The sequence below is a fragment of the Megalops cyprinoides genome, chromosome 21, assembly GCF_013368585.1.
Source record: "Megalops cyprinoides isolate fMegCyp1 chromosome 21, fMegCyp1.pri, whole genome shotgun sequence".
Lineage (NCBI taxonomy): Eukaryota > Metazoa > Chordata > Actinopteri > Elopiformes > Megalopidae > Megalops > Megalops cyprinoides.
This window is the reverse complement of record NC_050603.1, coordinates 14,642,386-14,658,402: the sequence shown is the minus strand read 5'-3', so window position 1 is coordinate 14,658,402 and position 16,017 is coordinate 14,642,386. Positions and strand designations below refer to the sequence as shown.

Here is a 16,017-nt window from a genome sequence, read left to right as displayed (position 1 = left end):
TGATGTCAATGGAGTTTCTCCAATGCTCCCATTAGAACCCACTTTGGTGTAGTGTACTGTGGGAGTTGCAGAATAAAAAAGCTGCTTTGGAGTACGTTTGAGAATTGAGATCAGAGAATTGTATTTGCCTCACCTATGCTCCTGCATAACTTCCACATGGCCGAATAGTTGGGTGAAGAGGGGGGAATAATGCAAGAGATTTTTTCCGTTTAAGCATTAGTGGTTTTAAAGGGCTGTAGATGTGAGTCCTGTTTTCCCTGAAACCTGCTACGTCTTGATGTTTATTTTACGTGTAGTATAGTGATGTAATTTGGAGTCTGTGTTCTAGTGACTGATGCATGGTAGCATACTTGGCTTCCCTTGCCTAGTCAGGTTGTACAAGTTAACTCAGGGTAGGGCTTGAATAGTGTTATGTGTCACACTCACTGATCTGGAAGTGTTGTTAGCCTGGTCTGACATTGTTGCGCATTTAACATGAGAAGCAAAGAAGCTCTCTCCATTTCCTTCTACTGTGAGTAGGTTTGATTTCCACAGATGCCATGAAATTCAAACATGCATAGGTATTGCATTTGTTCTCTTTGAATTCTAGGTACATTTGTCACCACACACTACCTCATGTCCTCAGGTATTAAAGGAGAAGAAGACATTTTTAATATACATATGTACTATAGCAAAGGTAAGCAATAACATTAATTGTTAAATCTGCTAATGTAACCTTTAAACTTACAATAGTTTAATATAGGTATATTTAGTCTTAATGGATGAAAGTTTTTATTATGTGAATAAACAACTGGCTAGCCAGCTACCTAGGGAACAACATGGGTAAAAATGTCCCTGCATTGCACCACATTTCTAAAGTGATGTCTGATACATGGTAACACAGCCCTTGTGAAGTGAAAGTGTAGTCCTTGTTCAAAAGGGAAAAATCTTTGAAAAAGAATGAAACATGCTCAGTTTGGCTATTCTGAGGTGTATCCTTCATTCAGTGCAGTTCATACTGAGCAGAAACTTACACATAAAATGTGTAACTGAAATACCATAGTATTTATCAGCAAAGCTGTACACAATTGGCCTTTTTAATATGTATGCTCATCTCCTGAATCATGCTTCTCACAAAACAACAAACATAAGGAGCAAAGTTACAAAAAGTAAATATCTGTTTAAACCCAGCAAAGGAACCAGCTGGGTGCAGCCTAGGCCCAAGTGTTTTCTTTCATGAGTAACTCCTGGCTATCCAGCCACACCGGTATCTATAAAAACAAAAGTTATAACTTTTGCCAATTAAGGCAGAAGACAAGGCACAGGCACAGACAATTACAATCAAACTGTTACAATTATTCTGTTTTAAATGAAGCTGATAGAATGAAATGCTTTAAACACATTTATAAGACTTTTAATAAAACCACAACACATTAATAAAACATTTCTGTTCCTGGGGGACAGGTGAGGCCTCTCCTTCACATGTCCACTTACAAAGATGCAGTTAAGCAATGTTTGCTATGCCAGAGATTTGTACAAGTGCAGAAATTGTTCTAATATGTTGCAGCTTGTCATTACACTTCTAGAATACAAGTAAAATGATTCAGTAAATATGAAATTCCATATAATCAAAGCATGAAGGTTGGAGTATAGCAGTACTTTCATTTGGCTTGGAGTCCAATGAAGGGATGACACCTGGCCACAGGTTGGGTCAGGTTATTGACCGCCCATTAGAACATCATAAACAGGGAAAATAAAAGCGGGTAGGGGAGAGAGGCTGTGAACATCTGACACAGAAAGTAAGTCTTGAATAAGATGTTTTTAGTCATGGATGGGACCGGTTTGTTTGGTTACTTGCATAGGGATTATCAGAAAATTCCCCTCCTAGATCTGTTTTGAACTTCAGTTTTTGATATTAACTGGAATCCCTGTCATTTTGACAGAGGTGCACATCCTCCACTCTCCTGAGTTTCCTCTCCAGTTTATTTGCGGCATTGTGGAGTCCTGAGGTCCTCAGTGTCTCGGGTAGCTTCTTCAGCCTGCCATGATCCGCGTCTCTGATCCACTTGCTGATGTAACCCTGCAGACTGTCCCAGCTGTCCGAACCATTTAACCGTTTCCTCCTTCCCAGGTGGAGTAAGTTCACAAACCTGCGCAACCTCGTTGGCATCATCCTCTCATGGGCAAAGAAGACAGGAAGGATTCCTCTGAATAACTCAATGCCACCTGCAAGAGTGTGTTTCACATTAATATCCTTTCTCAAGCGCTTTGAAATCCAAGTGCGCCTAAAAGCAACTTCACAAATAAACAGTCCATCCTTTAACAAAAATCTCTGAAATGATAAACAGACATTTTTCATTCCATCATTTCTCAAATGTAATAGTTGTATACTGAGTGTACAACAATAATACACAATTCATGTACCTGCATTTTGGAAGCGTAAAGTAACAAGGTAAGGCAAGGTTAAAAAAAAAAAAAAAAACAGCTATAAACGAAGCCCATTTAACTACCTTTAACAGTGCATAATGTTCTAAGACTGCAGCCGAAATTTGAACGTGAACTTGCAAAAATTTATAACGATCTTTACACTGAGTTTTAAAACTACATCTAACACGGACTTTTGTGCAGTCTTGGGTACGTGAGAAAAAGCCAACTAAACTTAATTTTACATCACCTCCAGTTCTGAGCTCTTTGCAAGACGCGCAGAGGGTGTCGTGCCAACCAGTCCCACTAAGGACCGTCTGCAGCCCGCGAGAGGCACAATCAGCATGCTTCACGCAGGTTTGCTGTCCAGAATTGTTGTTGTAAGAGCCATGGGGACACTTTTCGCACTCAGTATTTCGAAGTGCAGTTCCTGTAAGAAAGTTGGAACAGTAATGTAGCCTACCTGTTGCTACATTTATAGCAACTATATTATGAGGTCTCAAATGACATGATGTTGCCGGTAGTTTTACCAGAAAAGACGCTATTTTTAATCTATTGTGAAATAAGGAAGACATTTTTTTTTTGCGTAAAACTTAGATTTCTTCAGTGATCTACGTAGTATATGAAATATCTACTATACCATGTCTACTATACCTTCAATAGTATTTCTACTTAAAAGCATTACTGAAAACAAAGCTATAAATATTTGTCTACAAATACAGACATCAATAAACACAGTTGTAGCACAGTCCACGCAATACAGCTATTGAAGCGAGGTGCACTTCCAAGTTAAAAGCGTCTAGTCCGATAACAGTTATGTTACCTTTCTGTTTAACTGCGTATCCTGCGGGACACTGTGTGTGCTTGTGACAAAAGGGAGAACTCCAGTAGTAACCTTCTTTACACTCGCAAACTCTGTTGTCAAAAGCAGAGCACTCTGTCCTTACGACCTGATCGTCCCCACACACGGTGCAGTAGAAGCACTTGGAAACGTAGTTCCAGTACTTGGTGAAGTAGTTGGGCGGGCAAGGAGAACATATTGTTTGCTGGTCAGCAGTGCAGTGCGCACGCCTATACGATCCCGGCGGACAGCGATTACAGGTGAGAACGCGACCGGTGACTGTGTCTTGGTGCTGGTAGGTCTTGGAGTTAACCACTTCCGCAAGGGTGTGACCAGCAAGCAAAAACAACAATGAAAACAACAACTAGAAAGACACAATGACGATGATAGTCAGTTTTGCACTCTCAGAATAAAATATATTTTTTATGTAATGTAGTTTAATCTTATGGTATAGTTATACAAAACAGCATAGAATTTACTTGCCAGTGCCTCTTTTGAAAGACATCATTTTATAAAAGCATGCACAAAATCTGCAGCTGCAAATATTTTATTACCATAGTCTGCAAACATGCAGTTAATCGAAAAATACTGTTATCCTCTCACCATTGTATAGATATATCTTGGTCCGTTTAGGGATGTAGTGAGATTTGAGCTCCTGCTGAAATTGAAGAAGCGTGTTGTTTTCATCGTGGTGAAATGCCTTATAAATCACTGAGGGCGTTTCCGAGAAAGATAATCTGCCAACAATTCGCATACCGTCATTTTAGTGCAGACTTTTGTTTTTGTTATGAGATGGTGATTACATAGGAATACAGTTAAGCAGTTCTGTTGAATTAATCTGAAATGCATGTTGTAAACGCATTATAAAAGCCATCAATAGGCTTACTTATTTTTATTTATTTATTTATTTATTGAATGGGGAGGGGTTGATTCTTAAAGAAACTACGATATAGTTGCAATAATGTCTTTGTGCCTCTGTTGTGTGTAACACAGTACCTTGACAAAAAGCTATTTTCTTTTTGTTTAGGGCAGACAAAGATTGATATGGCTTACATTTGTTAGACTATTTACTGTAGATGTACATAGTGTAGACTAAATGTGAAAATAAGTTTCTACCTCATTGATGCCAACAATAATCAGATTAATAGTTTATAGCTGTCTGCATTTACATACACTATTCACTTTTAGTAAATAGCCTCCTAAAATGAGAACACCAGTTTGCCCAAATTTACACAAAGTACAAAAAGTAATTTGCAGCTTCTAATGCCTCTTGTAAATTTCATTTGTAAGTCTTTTTTAGACTGCAAAACACAGTCTGAGCTGAGTAGTGATACAATGAATTCAGTCAATAAACACCACACACTGTATAGCAATTGCTTCAACACTGACATATACTACATAACTGACTCAGTCAGGCATTTTGCAGTATGTGTATAATGATAATTAACACAAATCACATCTTGTGAATAATAACACAAATCACACATTATGAATATTAATCAACATTATTACAAAGCTTCTATAGGATTCCTATAAAATAATAAGACAAGTCATTTGTAAAAAAAATATATATATATATTTACAAATTACAATACAAATTGAAATTACACATAACTCTACATGAAGGAAATGACCATATATGGCAACATCCTAACTTCTTACAGAGAGAGAAAAGATCTCTTTGTCTATATACCATGTAAAAAAGCACACACACACACACACAGTTCATTCAAGGTTTTTGGAGATTGTAAACAGTTCCATTTACAGTATGACTGTTTTTTTTTTCACTCAAGCTGAGTCTAGTCATCGTATGATTCTGATGTAAAGCATGTACCGTCCAGAAAGAGATTTAGTAACATTTTCTTATAGAGCTTGTGTATGGAAGAGGTACTGAACAGCCTGCTGAGGCTCCTAATGACTCTGAGGAGCTGATGTGAGATGCCTTTGGCACGGAGCTCTCGCAGGCTGTGTGACAGTCCCTTGGCCAGGTCCCGTTCCCCATTATGGATCTTCCACAGCTGCAGCAGCTTGAGGAGGTACTGCCGGGGCTGACAGGAGTCCATCACCTCCTGGATATCCTCCTCCCTTACCTTGAGCCCTGGCAGGCCTTCCATCACCACCTTCAGGTGGCTTAGGGTGAGGTTCTTGAGGCCAACACATCTGGACACCATCCTCGAACAATGGTTCACACCTGTCGGGTGGACGCACCAAGGGGCTAGTCACAAAGGCACCACCTGCTGTTAATCACATAGTATCTGCACACTACCTGTCACACAGCATCTTGTTTTTTCCTTTTCTCAAGCCTCTTCCATCACTTAGTGGCCAATATTCTAATTTGCCAGCACCTTTTACATGTATTGTAGTTATACATAACTCATACCTCAGATGAACACCTGCAAGTGAAATTGAGAGGGCCATGTTTACTTGCACTGAGTAATATAGCCTGTGCTGTTAAAACACGTTTGCTGATGGCTAAGAATTTTTTCACTTGACTTGTCAATTCAGTGTTTTATTTGATTTTGAATGTTTACTACTGTAACTGTAACATGGTACAACAAACAAAACCCCCTTAAATATATGACTACTCAGTCCCATGGTTTAAAAGTAATGTCCTCGACACATTTTGCCATAAAGATACATGACTAGTTGAATGAACTTAACTGAAATGTAAATGGTGTGAATAAATGCAAATCATGGCACAGGTTTCCTTTAAATAAAGAAAGCAAAACTGCACTTGCCCTGAATGGAACACTACAGCAGAAAGATGAATGAATTTCTGGTGAATGCACAATTCAATATCAATTGTTATCGCTACCCTCGCTGAAGTTCATGGGAACTATGAAAAGCTTAGCAGCCTGGCAGACATATTTGGATATAATAAAGTTACAGACCAAAAAAAACACCTCATATTTCCTCAGTAGAACTGTTCCAAGGAATCCCTTCTGGGTCTCAGTATCCATTTTACAATTGCAACTGTGTAATGCAGGACATATCACTTGTTTACAGCAAATATTTCACCACCATAAGCACTTATTAAGTAAGATGTAATTGAAATTTGACATCAGCTGGTTAATGAGGTAATCATGGACTATACCAACACAGGACACAGTTTGGCACTTGATAATTGGGAATACTATTAAGGTGAATACGTTTACAGTTGTTTTCTTCTTACGTGGCAGACAACAGTATCGTACCCAAAGTGATTTATGAGGTTCTTTAAAAGACACTTTGAGAGTGTAATGGGAAAGTAGAAACAGTTCATTTTAATATTAATGGTACTGTGTTTTAGTCATATAAATAAATAAACAAACATTCAAACAGATCAAAGCACAATGTGTGTGTTCAAGGCACAGCTAACTGACTTTAAAAGAGAATGGTCTGGATAATAGCTGTGTAGTCTAGTGTTCTGTCCAAGGATGAAGCTTTCATCAAGAAGCTTCACACGTCGAAAATCAGGATAAGCAAAGGCGTGCACACATTTCTGCATTTGTACGCTTTTACGCTTCACTGAACATTTCACCCATAAATTCACACATAAATTTTCTTTTATGAAGTAAGCAGTAAACCGTATTTCAAATTCAATGTGTCACTTTTAGAGGTCAGAAAGTGAGTTGTTAGCCAAGAAACAGCTTGGTTTGGCATGTGTTTAAATTATTGTCAGTGAAGTAACTGTGTGAGCTGTCCAGCTCTTTGCTGCAGATGTACATATAGAGAGGAACTTTTTCATAGTTTATGTAAATTGACTGCTTCTAAAATAATCTAAGATAATCTAAATTATCAACTTTAACTCTATACCCAAAAAGTTCAGAAAGTATAATAATGAGAGATGAAAAGAGATAAAAGAAGATAATAATGGGTGAGAATCAGGAGCCAATGAGAGAGCACAGTGACTCAGCTCAATATCTATGTCTGCTTGGGAAATTTCCCATCTAATATAATTTAGTTAAAATGACATTTTAACACCACCTGATCTTTACAAAAAATACAAGTGAATTTGTGCTCTAGGAAATTTTGAGCTGGGATGACAAGGAAATGTCATAGCACTGGAGAGAGACAGTGAGAACAGCATGGTGCACAGTTAGGCGCACAGACACTCGGTATGTGGCCAGCTAGCCGTTGGGTCAGATGTTGGCTGTACATTGTTCCTTTTGACATAATGTGTTGTTTTGTTTTGTGGAGGGAACGCGTAAAGTAAGAGTAAAAAGATAGCTCTCATGTGACTTAATGGTAATCATAAATTAAGAAATAACCACATATATTCAGAAAATTTCTGTGTCTGACCTTGGATGATCCCAAAGAGCCTCTCTCGGTCCCTGTTCTGCTGTCTCCACAGCCTGAACAGCTGCAGAACCTGCTGCTTGGGGCTGCATTCTTTCTTAATTTGTTCCACACTGCTCCTGTCCACCTTCCTGCCTGGCAAACTGTCCGTCACAGTGTCCAGGGGCAGTGTGGACAGAAAGTGAATTGAAGCCAGGAACTGCAAGATGACTTCTTCACACAGCATGATATCTATAGTGAGAAAAGGACAGGTTAGCTTTCCCTGTGTTGAAACAGGCAAGGCCTCATCAACGTTCATGATTGCAAAGAGAGCGGCGTTGCAAGTGTGTTATTCAGAACATACAGGGGCCTGTCATTTTCACTGGTTTAAAATCCAGCCACTGTTCTCAGTCGCTTAAGTGGTAACATCACTGAGGACAGCTCATCATCCACATTTCATTTCCTGTAGGGGATCATGGTGATTTATTTCATAAGTTCCCAAAAAATGGAAAAGTGAGACACTGTTTTCTCTCAAACTGTGAACAGTGACTCAGTCTGGCTGGACAGATTCAATATTTACTAAGTTCTTTGTTATGCACATGTTGGCTTTATTTTATCCAAATTTAGCGGCTGCCATGCCCAACTGCAAAAATAATGTGTGAACCTGCACAGGAGCATGGGGCAAGGTGGTCCTCCAATACACACACACACAGCGAATCTATTGTCAACACAAGTGCCATAGTACACCAAGAGACTCCCCCTGATGCTCTCAGAATAACTCTAACAAGTTGCAGCGTGCTAAGAGTGGGGTAAAAAGGAGACACTGGCCAACCTACTCACACATATCCCCAGCAGAAAGAAGCAAATTTCCTCTGCTGTTGTGGGCTCTTGGTAATTCTTGTAAAATGCAGCCAGTTTCAAACTCCAAGCTGTATGGTTCAGCCTGAGCTTCACTAAGGAGCCTTAAATAATGTTTTATATGTGGGAGATACCACAGTTTACTCACATCATCCCTTACATAAACCCTCCTGTGAGTGGAAGCAGTGTTTCTAGCATGACCATGTTTAAATGCACTTAGATTTGTGTGAGTGGAAAGGAAAAGCATCAGACTGTGGTGATCGGCAGCACCTGACAGACATAGAAATATCCCTGACAGACATAGAAATATCCCTGACAGACATAGTTACCTGTCTGACATTGCAGGTGCTGCTGAAAACACTCAAGGGTGGGGCCCCTGTCCTCACCCTCACACACACTGTTTTGATTGGCTGTCCCAGGATGGAAAGTCTTCTTTCCCAGCTCACTGCAGTTTCTGTGTGGGAAACAGGGCTCTGTCGCTGAAAAACTGCTTGAGAAGAAGCCTTTTGGACACTTTCCACACACTGTGTCACTCAATGATGAACCTGGACCAGAGGGGAAAAAAATGACAGAAACTATGAAAAAACATAAAAGCTGGATCAGGGGTCAAACTCAGAGTTATTTTAATGTATTCATAATTTACACCTTTTCCTTTCTGCCACCCAACTGGTGCTCCTTCGGATGAAATGAAATGTTTTTACTGGATGGCAAAATTTTACACAGATAGAGGATTCGTGGTGCCAGCCACTGTATACCAACATCTGTCAACTATACCAATACAAAACAGTGGAATTCAGATTTATAGCATCAAACACAAACCTTTTTTCTATTTATTGTTTTATGGACCTGATAGGGAGGTTACTGATATCTTTTGTTGAGAAGTATCACAGAATGTTATTTCAGATAGTGTGATGTCCACTCATTTAACAGACACTTGGAACACATTTTTAATATAATCAAAACAATTAACTAAATAATTAAGGCCTTCTAACTTAACTTCTGTTTTGGAAAATAAAACAAAGCCAAATAATATCACTGACTTCCATTGTAATACCACGTACTGCAATATCTGCATCTCAAACTGATGAAAATACTATGAAGTGAAAGAGCTTGGTTTTATTGAGTTCAGCTATTTCTAACATTTTAGTAATTTCTCACACTCAGCCCACAACTTGTCTGAGCCACAGAGATAATTTTAGAACTTTTTTGCCTATTTTCTGAGGATTTTGCTTACATCTTACCTGAATGGCATCTTTTTTTGTTAAAACTGGGAATTAACAGAATATTAAACTGAATTACTTCATTTACCTCTTAAAACAATATTTCATTTCAGTAGAAACATCTTAGGCTGGATTCTGTTGCTGTTGAATTGTAAATTGAATACCACATTCTTGTCAGTCACTGCATGTTCAGTGCAATTTAGACACTCCACTCAAACTCTCATAACATACTCTCATTTGACAAATTGATAAAATTCTTGATGGACCTGCTTCATGGGATATGAATCCATGGTAACATCTCTAAACAATCTGAGTGACACTACCTGAATACACAAACTGAATAAACATATGGTATTTTTCAGACTCAAAACACGAATGTAAAGTCAATCAGGGATATTTCTAAAATGCAACTCTTTGTGTGTAAGAATGCTAAATGTGTTATTTGCCACTTCATTTTATTCAATGGCGGCAGTGTAGCATAGTGGTTAAGGAGCAGGACTCGTAATCGAAAGGTTGCTGGTTCGATCCCTGCTGGGACACTGCTGCTGTACCCTTGGGCAAGGTACTTAACCCACAATTGCCTCAGTAAATATCCAGCTGTATAAATGGATAACATTGTAAAGAACTGTAACCTATGTAAGTCACTTTGGATAAAAGTGTCTGATAAATGTAAATTTAAATAAAATTTTGCATTGCACACTCTCAGAAATCTAGCACACCCTCCCCAGTACTGAGGTATTTCAATGAGGTTTGGCATTAGTAGCCATTCCTGTGCCCTCATCAGTCTGGACTGGAGGAAATATCACATGTAAACACAGGATTCAGACATGAATCAAAGTCTGGAGTAAAAGGCGGGCACACTGGATATGTTCAAACCACATGCAGCTTTGAGTATGCTGACAAGCCTGAAGGCTCCCTTCATGATTACAGTCCACAATGTTATTCTAACCGCCCATTTACCTGATTTGGATGGTCATAGTACATCCTGCAAAGAAGCTGACTGCTGCCATTTGGAGTGGCTTATGTAGTACTGAGCTTGGTTTATTAAGGCCTATTATAGAGCCCATTAAAAAAACCTAACAAGAAATGCATAAGCGCTACCATGCTGCTACAGCATCAATGTGAGTCCTCTTGCACTATGATGATCCAAAGGTCAGCTGCCATAAGTTCTCCAGAAGTGTGCCATGGGTGTCTGGTCTTAATTCCAACTCAGGTCGTAATAATAATTTGAGGCATTAATTGGAAGGGGACTTGAATCTTAAATCTTTTGTTCCAGGTGCCAGTTGGCAGACTGTTCAAGCCCTACCCTAAGTTAACTTGTGCAACCTGACTGGACAAGGAAAGCCAAGTATACTACCACACATCAGTCACTAGATCACAGAATCTGAGACACATCGCAGTACTACACATAAAATAAACAGCAAGTACACATCGCAGTACTACATGTAAAATAAACAGCAAATACTACAAGTAGCAGGTGTCAGGGGGCAGGGATTGAGAAAACACACACCCAGAACGGTCGCTCCCCAGCCAGGCGGGCAGGTGCTGTGCCTGACGCAGAACTCCACCTCCAGGTGGTACCCTTGGACGCACTCGCACAGCTGGTCGTGGGTTCCGTTGCATCCCCACCGGACCAGCTGCCCCTCTTTGCAGACCGAGGTGCAGCGCTGGCAGGCCTGGCCCCAGTGCCACTGCTCAGAGAAGTATCCCTCGGGGCAGGGGACGCACGCCGTGGGGGTGTTGGCATCGCAATGCCGCCGGACCGCCGTGCCGGGCGGGCACTGCTTGCACAGGTACACCTCAGAGGTCACGGGGTCGCGGTGCTGGTATGTGGGAGGGGTTATCTGGCAGAATGCCCAGCTGAAGGAGATGGAGAGCACCTGTGGAGGGAGTGAAGCAAAACATCGGGCCTTTTTTTTACGCTGATTTTACATTGCCAGGAAGACAACACAGTGTTGCTCCTCAACTCAGAGACCCCTGTGTCAAAAATAACTTGTTATAATCTGTTACGTCCCTCTCTCCATGGAAAACACAAGTCCATAACCGTTTCTAGATGGGCATTGGTATCATTTCTGCTCTCCATCAAATCAGCAAGACACACGAGTTGCAGTTCTGGGCTGTATACACTCTGTATTGAAGCACCAGGACAGACATATCCATTTCTTTACAGCACTAAGTAGCACATTCTGGTAGGGAAATCTTACCAATAAAACCAACATCTGCCAAGAGGAACAGCATACATAGACAAGTTAGGTAGTAGGGAAGGAAATAAAGCAAAATACAGATTAACTTTATACTTCCAACAATTTAGTGGTACTTTGCTTTTGTACAATGACTGAAACTGCAAACTCAGGTAGGGACTCTAAAACTCACAAAGATAACTGATATAGCCTGCAGATGACATAGACTGCTTCTTTCACATCAATTTTTTGTCATCCAGTAAGAGTAATACATTCTGACATCTTGTTTCTCCATGACGAACAGAAAGCGGTATTCTACAATATTTCCAGATTCTCTGATAGGGCAGTTCAGATAAATAGTAAAATATCTTAAAACCAAATTATTTGAAATTCCGCACAATTACTTTTCCCTCATGCTTGTGGGTTATGAATGTTGGTTTTGAGTCTAGGGTTTCAGCCTTCAACCTTCAATTTACCAATGTTATTATGTCATAGGTGAATAAATCAAAGCAGCAAAATTCAGGATCCAATACTGTAATTCTTAATATTTTTAAATGTCAAAACTGGAAGAAACAAAAACAAACTATATCACAATACACCGACATTAAGTCAGACTTGGCACAATAGAATTTCATTTCCATATACCGCGTTGCCAAGTTTTCAGGTTTTCACCAATCCAGATGTACCTCTTAGCATATGAAACCTGGGTGAGCAATGGCTGAATTGTGTGCCAAAGGTCAATATCAAAACAGTGGCAGTGCATACAACTAGTGGTATGTTTAGACATTACAGAGAAGCAAGGTATTTAGACCTACTTTTAAACAGTATTACAGATCCCTCAACAACATTGCAAAATCTTCATTGCTTCCTATCAATGTGCTATTAACAATGGCACTACACAAAGGCAAAGGATCCAATTACAGACTGTGATTTTTTTACACATCTGGCCATCGAGACTGGATTGTGAAAAGGACAGCCCAAAAGTGACATTACGAGTAGGTATAAAATCATGAAGCGCCTGTGTACTTACTTTTCTATGCTACAAAATTATGTTGTCATGGATTTCCCAAATTGGTTCATAATTTTAATTGGTTTCCATATGAATCCTCCAGTAGTGTGCTGACAGGGATTTATTTTATTAATATTGTTTACTCATTACATGCTCAGTTATATCTTCAAGACATACTTTTTTGGATCATACATAAATTGAGGTAAGGCATTAGATCAGATTCTTGTCAAATGAATTATATGTTGTAATGAAATGTTGATGCTCTGGTATCTGTGACCCATCCGATAATTATGTGTTTCCTTGCTAACAGTGAATTCATTTCAGCCATTGAAATAGTTGATGCATGCACACCTACGGAGGGCAAAGTTCCTCTTTTTATTCAAAGAGATAATTCATGGCAGTACCTTTAGCTGACGTTTTTGGAGAGGAATATGTTCAGTGTACAGTATTACAACAAAAGAACACCAGTCCTTGTCTACCCCTCAGGGCAAGTAATTTAAAGTAATTGAGGAAGTTATACTATTGTCCTTGTTTTCATATCATCTTGTTCATATGAACATATGAGTTTTCAAAAGCAATGTTGGTTATACACAGTTATGATTTCCAATCTCCAACCACTTTAAAAACTGGAACAAGTTCCTATACAACAGGAAAAACATGAAAAACAACAACAATAATAATAATAATAATAATAATAATAATGCAGAAAAGTTACATGTACTGTATAAGAAACTAAAAGTTTAACTCTAAAAACGTCGTGAAATAAAATGCGCACATTAAAATGTATGTTCAATAATACAATAAGACTCACAGTTAACATGCAAATTACAACAAAGACACAGCATGCAAAACATCAGGCTAACTACTTGTTTTGACGTGTTGAATGACTGCATGGAGAACGAACGACACAACGGATGGAGGCAGACAGTCGCTGACCCAGTCGATCATTGTAACGCCTTTTCATCAAACTTTGGTCATCTTTGACGGATTGATCCAAAGCTTGTCACTTTTTATGTTTCATATACAACACAAATGCCTATGTGATAATTATACATGCTTATTAGCTTCAGTATTATTCATTTTAGTATGGTTTCCACACTCTTTGATCCTATTCATTTTGGTGTGGTATGGGAACGAAAAGATGAATGAAAATATGTCAAAGAATTCAGGCTGTTCCAGCTGAACGTCTTCCAGAGTGAACTGTAAACTCGCCTTAAGTAAGTAATTCACTACTGTACATTCGAATATTCTTCAGGCAAGACGTGCCTTGCAAGTGGTGCAACGGGTGAAATAATCTCCTCGATTACGGATTACGCTTCATTATGGCATTTACATAACTTCTCTATTTGCAATGGAATGGGAGTGAGACCAAAACATTTCTCTTTGTTTCAGCAGTAAACAAGTCCATTTTACAGTGAACACCCCTCGTCCCTCCATCGCGCACGCACGAATGCAGGCACACAGGTTTACTAAAGAATTGCAACGTATACGTTACCTCAAATAAAATGCACATATCGTAAAGACTAAACTAAACAGACAAAACCATGTTTTAGTTATTTTAAAGTTAGTCAAAATTATTTTATTATACATTTCAGTCACTGACGATAACGCACGTAATGTAGCGATAAATCATTTTTGCTTACGACAAAAATGAATAGATATCAGTTATGGGATGTGTTTTTCAAGAAATATACAATAGGAACAGAATATAGCGGACTTAAAATTATGTCTACTTCAAATGAAGCGTAGGCTATAGCCACACTATCTGTACGGTCGTTTTATGACACAGAAAACGCGACCTGATTATTTCATGCATGTAATGAATGATGCGATCAATGAATTTTGACAGAATAAAAGAAAATCTGTCCCTGCTGATACCCAGTGGTATCTTAATTCGCCAAATTTTACTCACCACGTATAATTTCATTGTTGACCGTGGTCTCATATTACGAACATCCAGTCGTCACATTAAGTCAAGACCGTTTGAGCACGTTCGTTTCCATTCTAAACTTACAGTTAGGGAAAAGGGAAGCTACTTTGCCCAGCCCAAAAATGGCATTTCCAGCTGTAGCTTTTTTCTCTCTTTGACGGTTTGCTAGCTGGTTCAGGTGTTATCTTAGCTTATGGTCTGATGTCTCAATGGTTGATTTATATACTATAGTAATACAGCATCATTGCGTCCACTAGGGCAAAATTGTGAAGCATGTGAAGCACACAGTTGTTTTAAATTACATAAATGTAAATGCACATAAATTCCAGCTTGGATCGTTAAGATGCAAGCTTGTGTAGTGTGGTACTTATTTATTTCCTTACATGCGTGTAGCTCACATTCTCCATCATTTAAAAAAAAATGAAGTCTTCATCAGGGTGTACAAAACATGCTGGTGTTTTACCTATAAATGTTACTGAGAAACACTTTTCTGAATGTTGATGAATACAATCAACGTGAGTTTGTGTGTTGTGTACTATTTGTGTTCTTCTGTAACCTGGTAAGGCAGAGATATTGAGGCCTTGTACTGATATTAAGGACAGCTGAGACAGTAGTATAGGTAAGTGTAGTCAATTTTTGTCAGACACAAAAGCTGTCACAGTCCTGTGGACCAGGAGATTTTTGTAGGCTGAGGCAGGAATGATGCTGCAGATGTGGAGGTTAGTGAATCAGTTCCTATCACTGCTGTCAGTACCACAGAGACATACAGTACCAGTTATTCTTCTATTTTCCACATTTTAGAATTATAGTAAAGTGTCTCTGACCTACAGTGCTGTGCAAAAGTATTTGCCCCCTGACCAATTTCTGACATTTCTTGCACGTTTGTCACGCTCATCCATTTCAGATCAAGCAAACCTGAATATTATACAAAGATAAAACACAAGTAAACACAAAATGCAGTTCAGTGCCAATGTCATTTATTAAGGGAAAAAAAAACATCTGAACCTACATAGGCCCATGTGAATAAGTAATTGCCCCCCTAAACCTAATAGCTGGTTGAACCGCCTTTTGCAGCAATAACTGCAGTCAAGCGTTTGCGATAAGAGGTGATGAGTCTTTCACATCGCTGTGATGGGATTTTGGCCCACTCTTCTGTGCAAAATTGTTTAAGATCAACCAGATTGGATGTTTTTCGGGCATGAACAGCCTTTTTAAGGTCATGCCACAGCATCTCAAAAGGGTTCAGGTCGGGACTTTGACTAGGCCACTCCAAAACCCTCATTTTGTTCTTTTTTAGCCATTCAGAAGTGGACTTGCTG

The 16,017-nt window shown here is 39.1% G+C and overlaps 2 protein-coding genes across 2 annotated transcripts; both read right to left on the bottom strand.

Annotated features, from left to right (window-relative positions):
• Positions 1–1,894: 1,894 nt before the first annotated feature.
• Positions 1,895–3,896, bottom strand: LOC118769181 (tumor necrosis factor receptor superfamily member 11B-like). The gene is made up of 4 exons (XM_036516208.1): positions 3,848–3,896; positions 3,227–3,608; positions 2,654–2,833; positions 1,895–2,205 (listed from the first exon to the last, which is right to left on the bottom strand). Exons 1-4 carry the CDS (start codon positions 3,848–3,850, stop codon positions 1,895–1,897), a joined length of 876 nt encoding a protein of 291 aa, XP_036372101.1. The 5' UTR covers positions 3,851–3,896.
• Positions 3,897–5,043: 1,147 nt separating this feature from the next.
• LOC118796266 (tumor necrosis factor receptor superfamily member 11B-like) lies at positions 5,044–14,742 on the bottom strand. The gene is made up of 5 exons (XM_036555069.1): positions 14,681–14,742; positions 11,090–11,459; positions 8,689–8,904; positions 7,526–7,753; positions 5,044–5,435 (listed from the first exon to the last, which is right to left on the bottom strand). The coding sequence occupies exons 1-5, from the start codon at positions 14,711–14,713 to the stop codon at positions 5,044–5,046; spliced, it is 1,239 nt and encodes a 412-aa protein (XP_036410962.1). The 5' UTR covers positions 14,714–14,742.
• Positions 14,743–16,017: the final 1,275 nt, after the last annotated feature.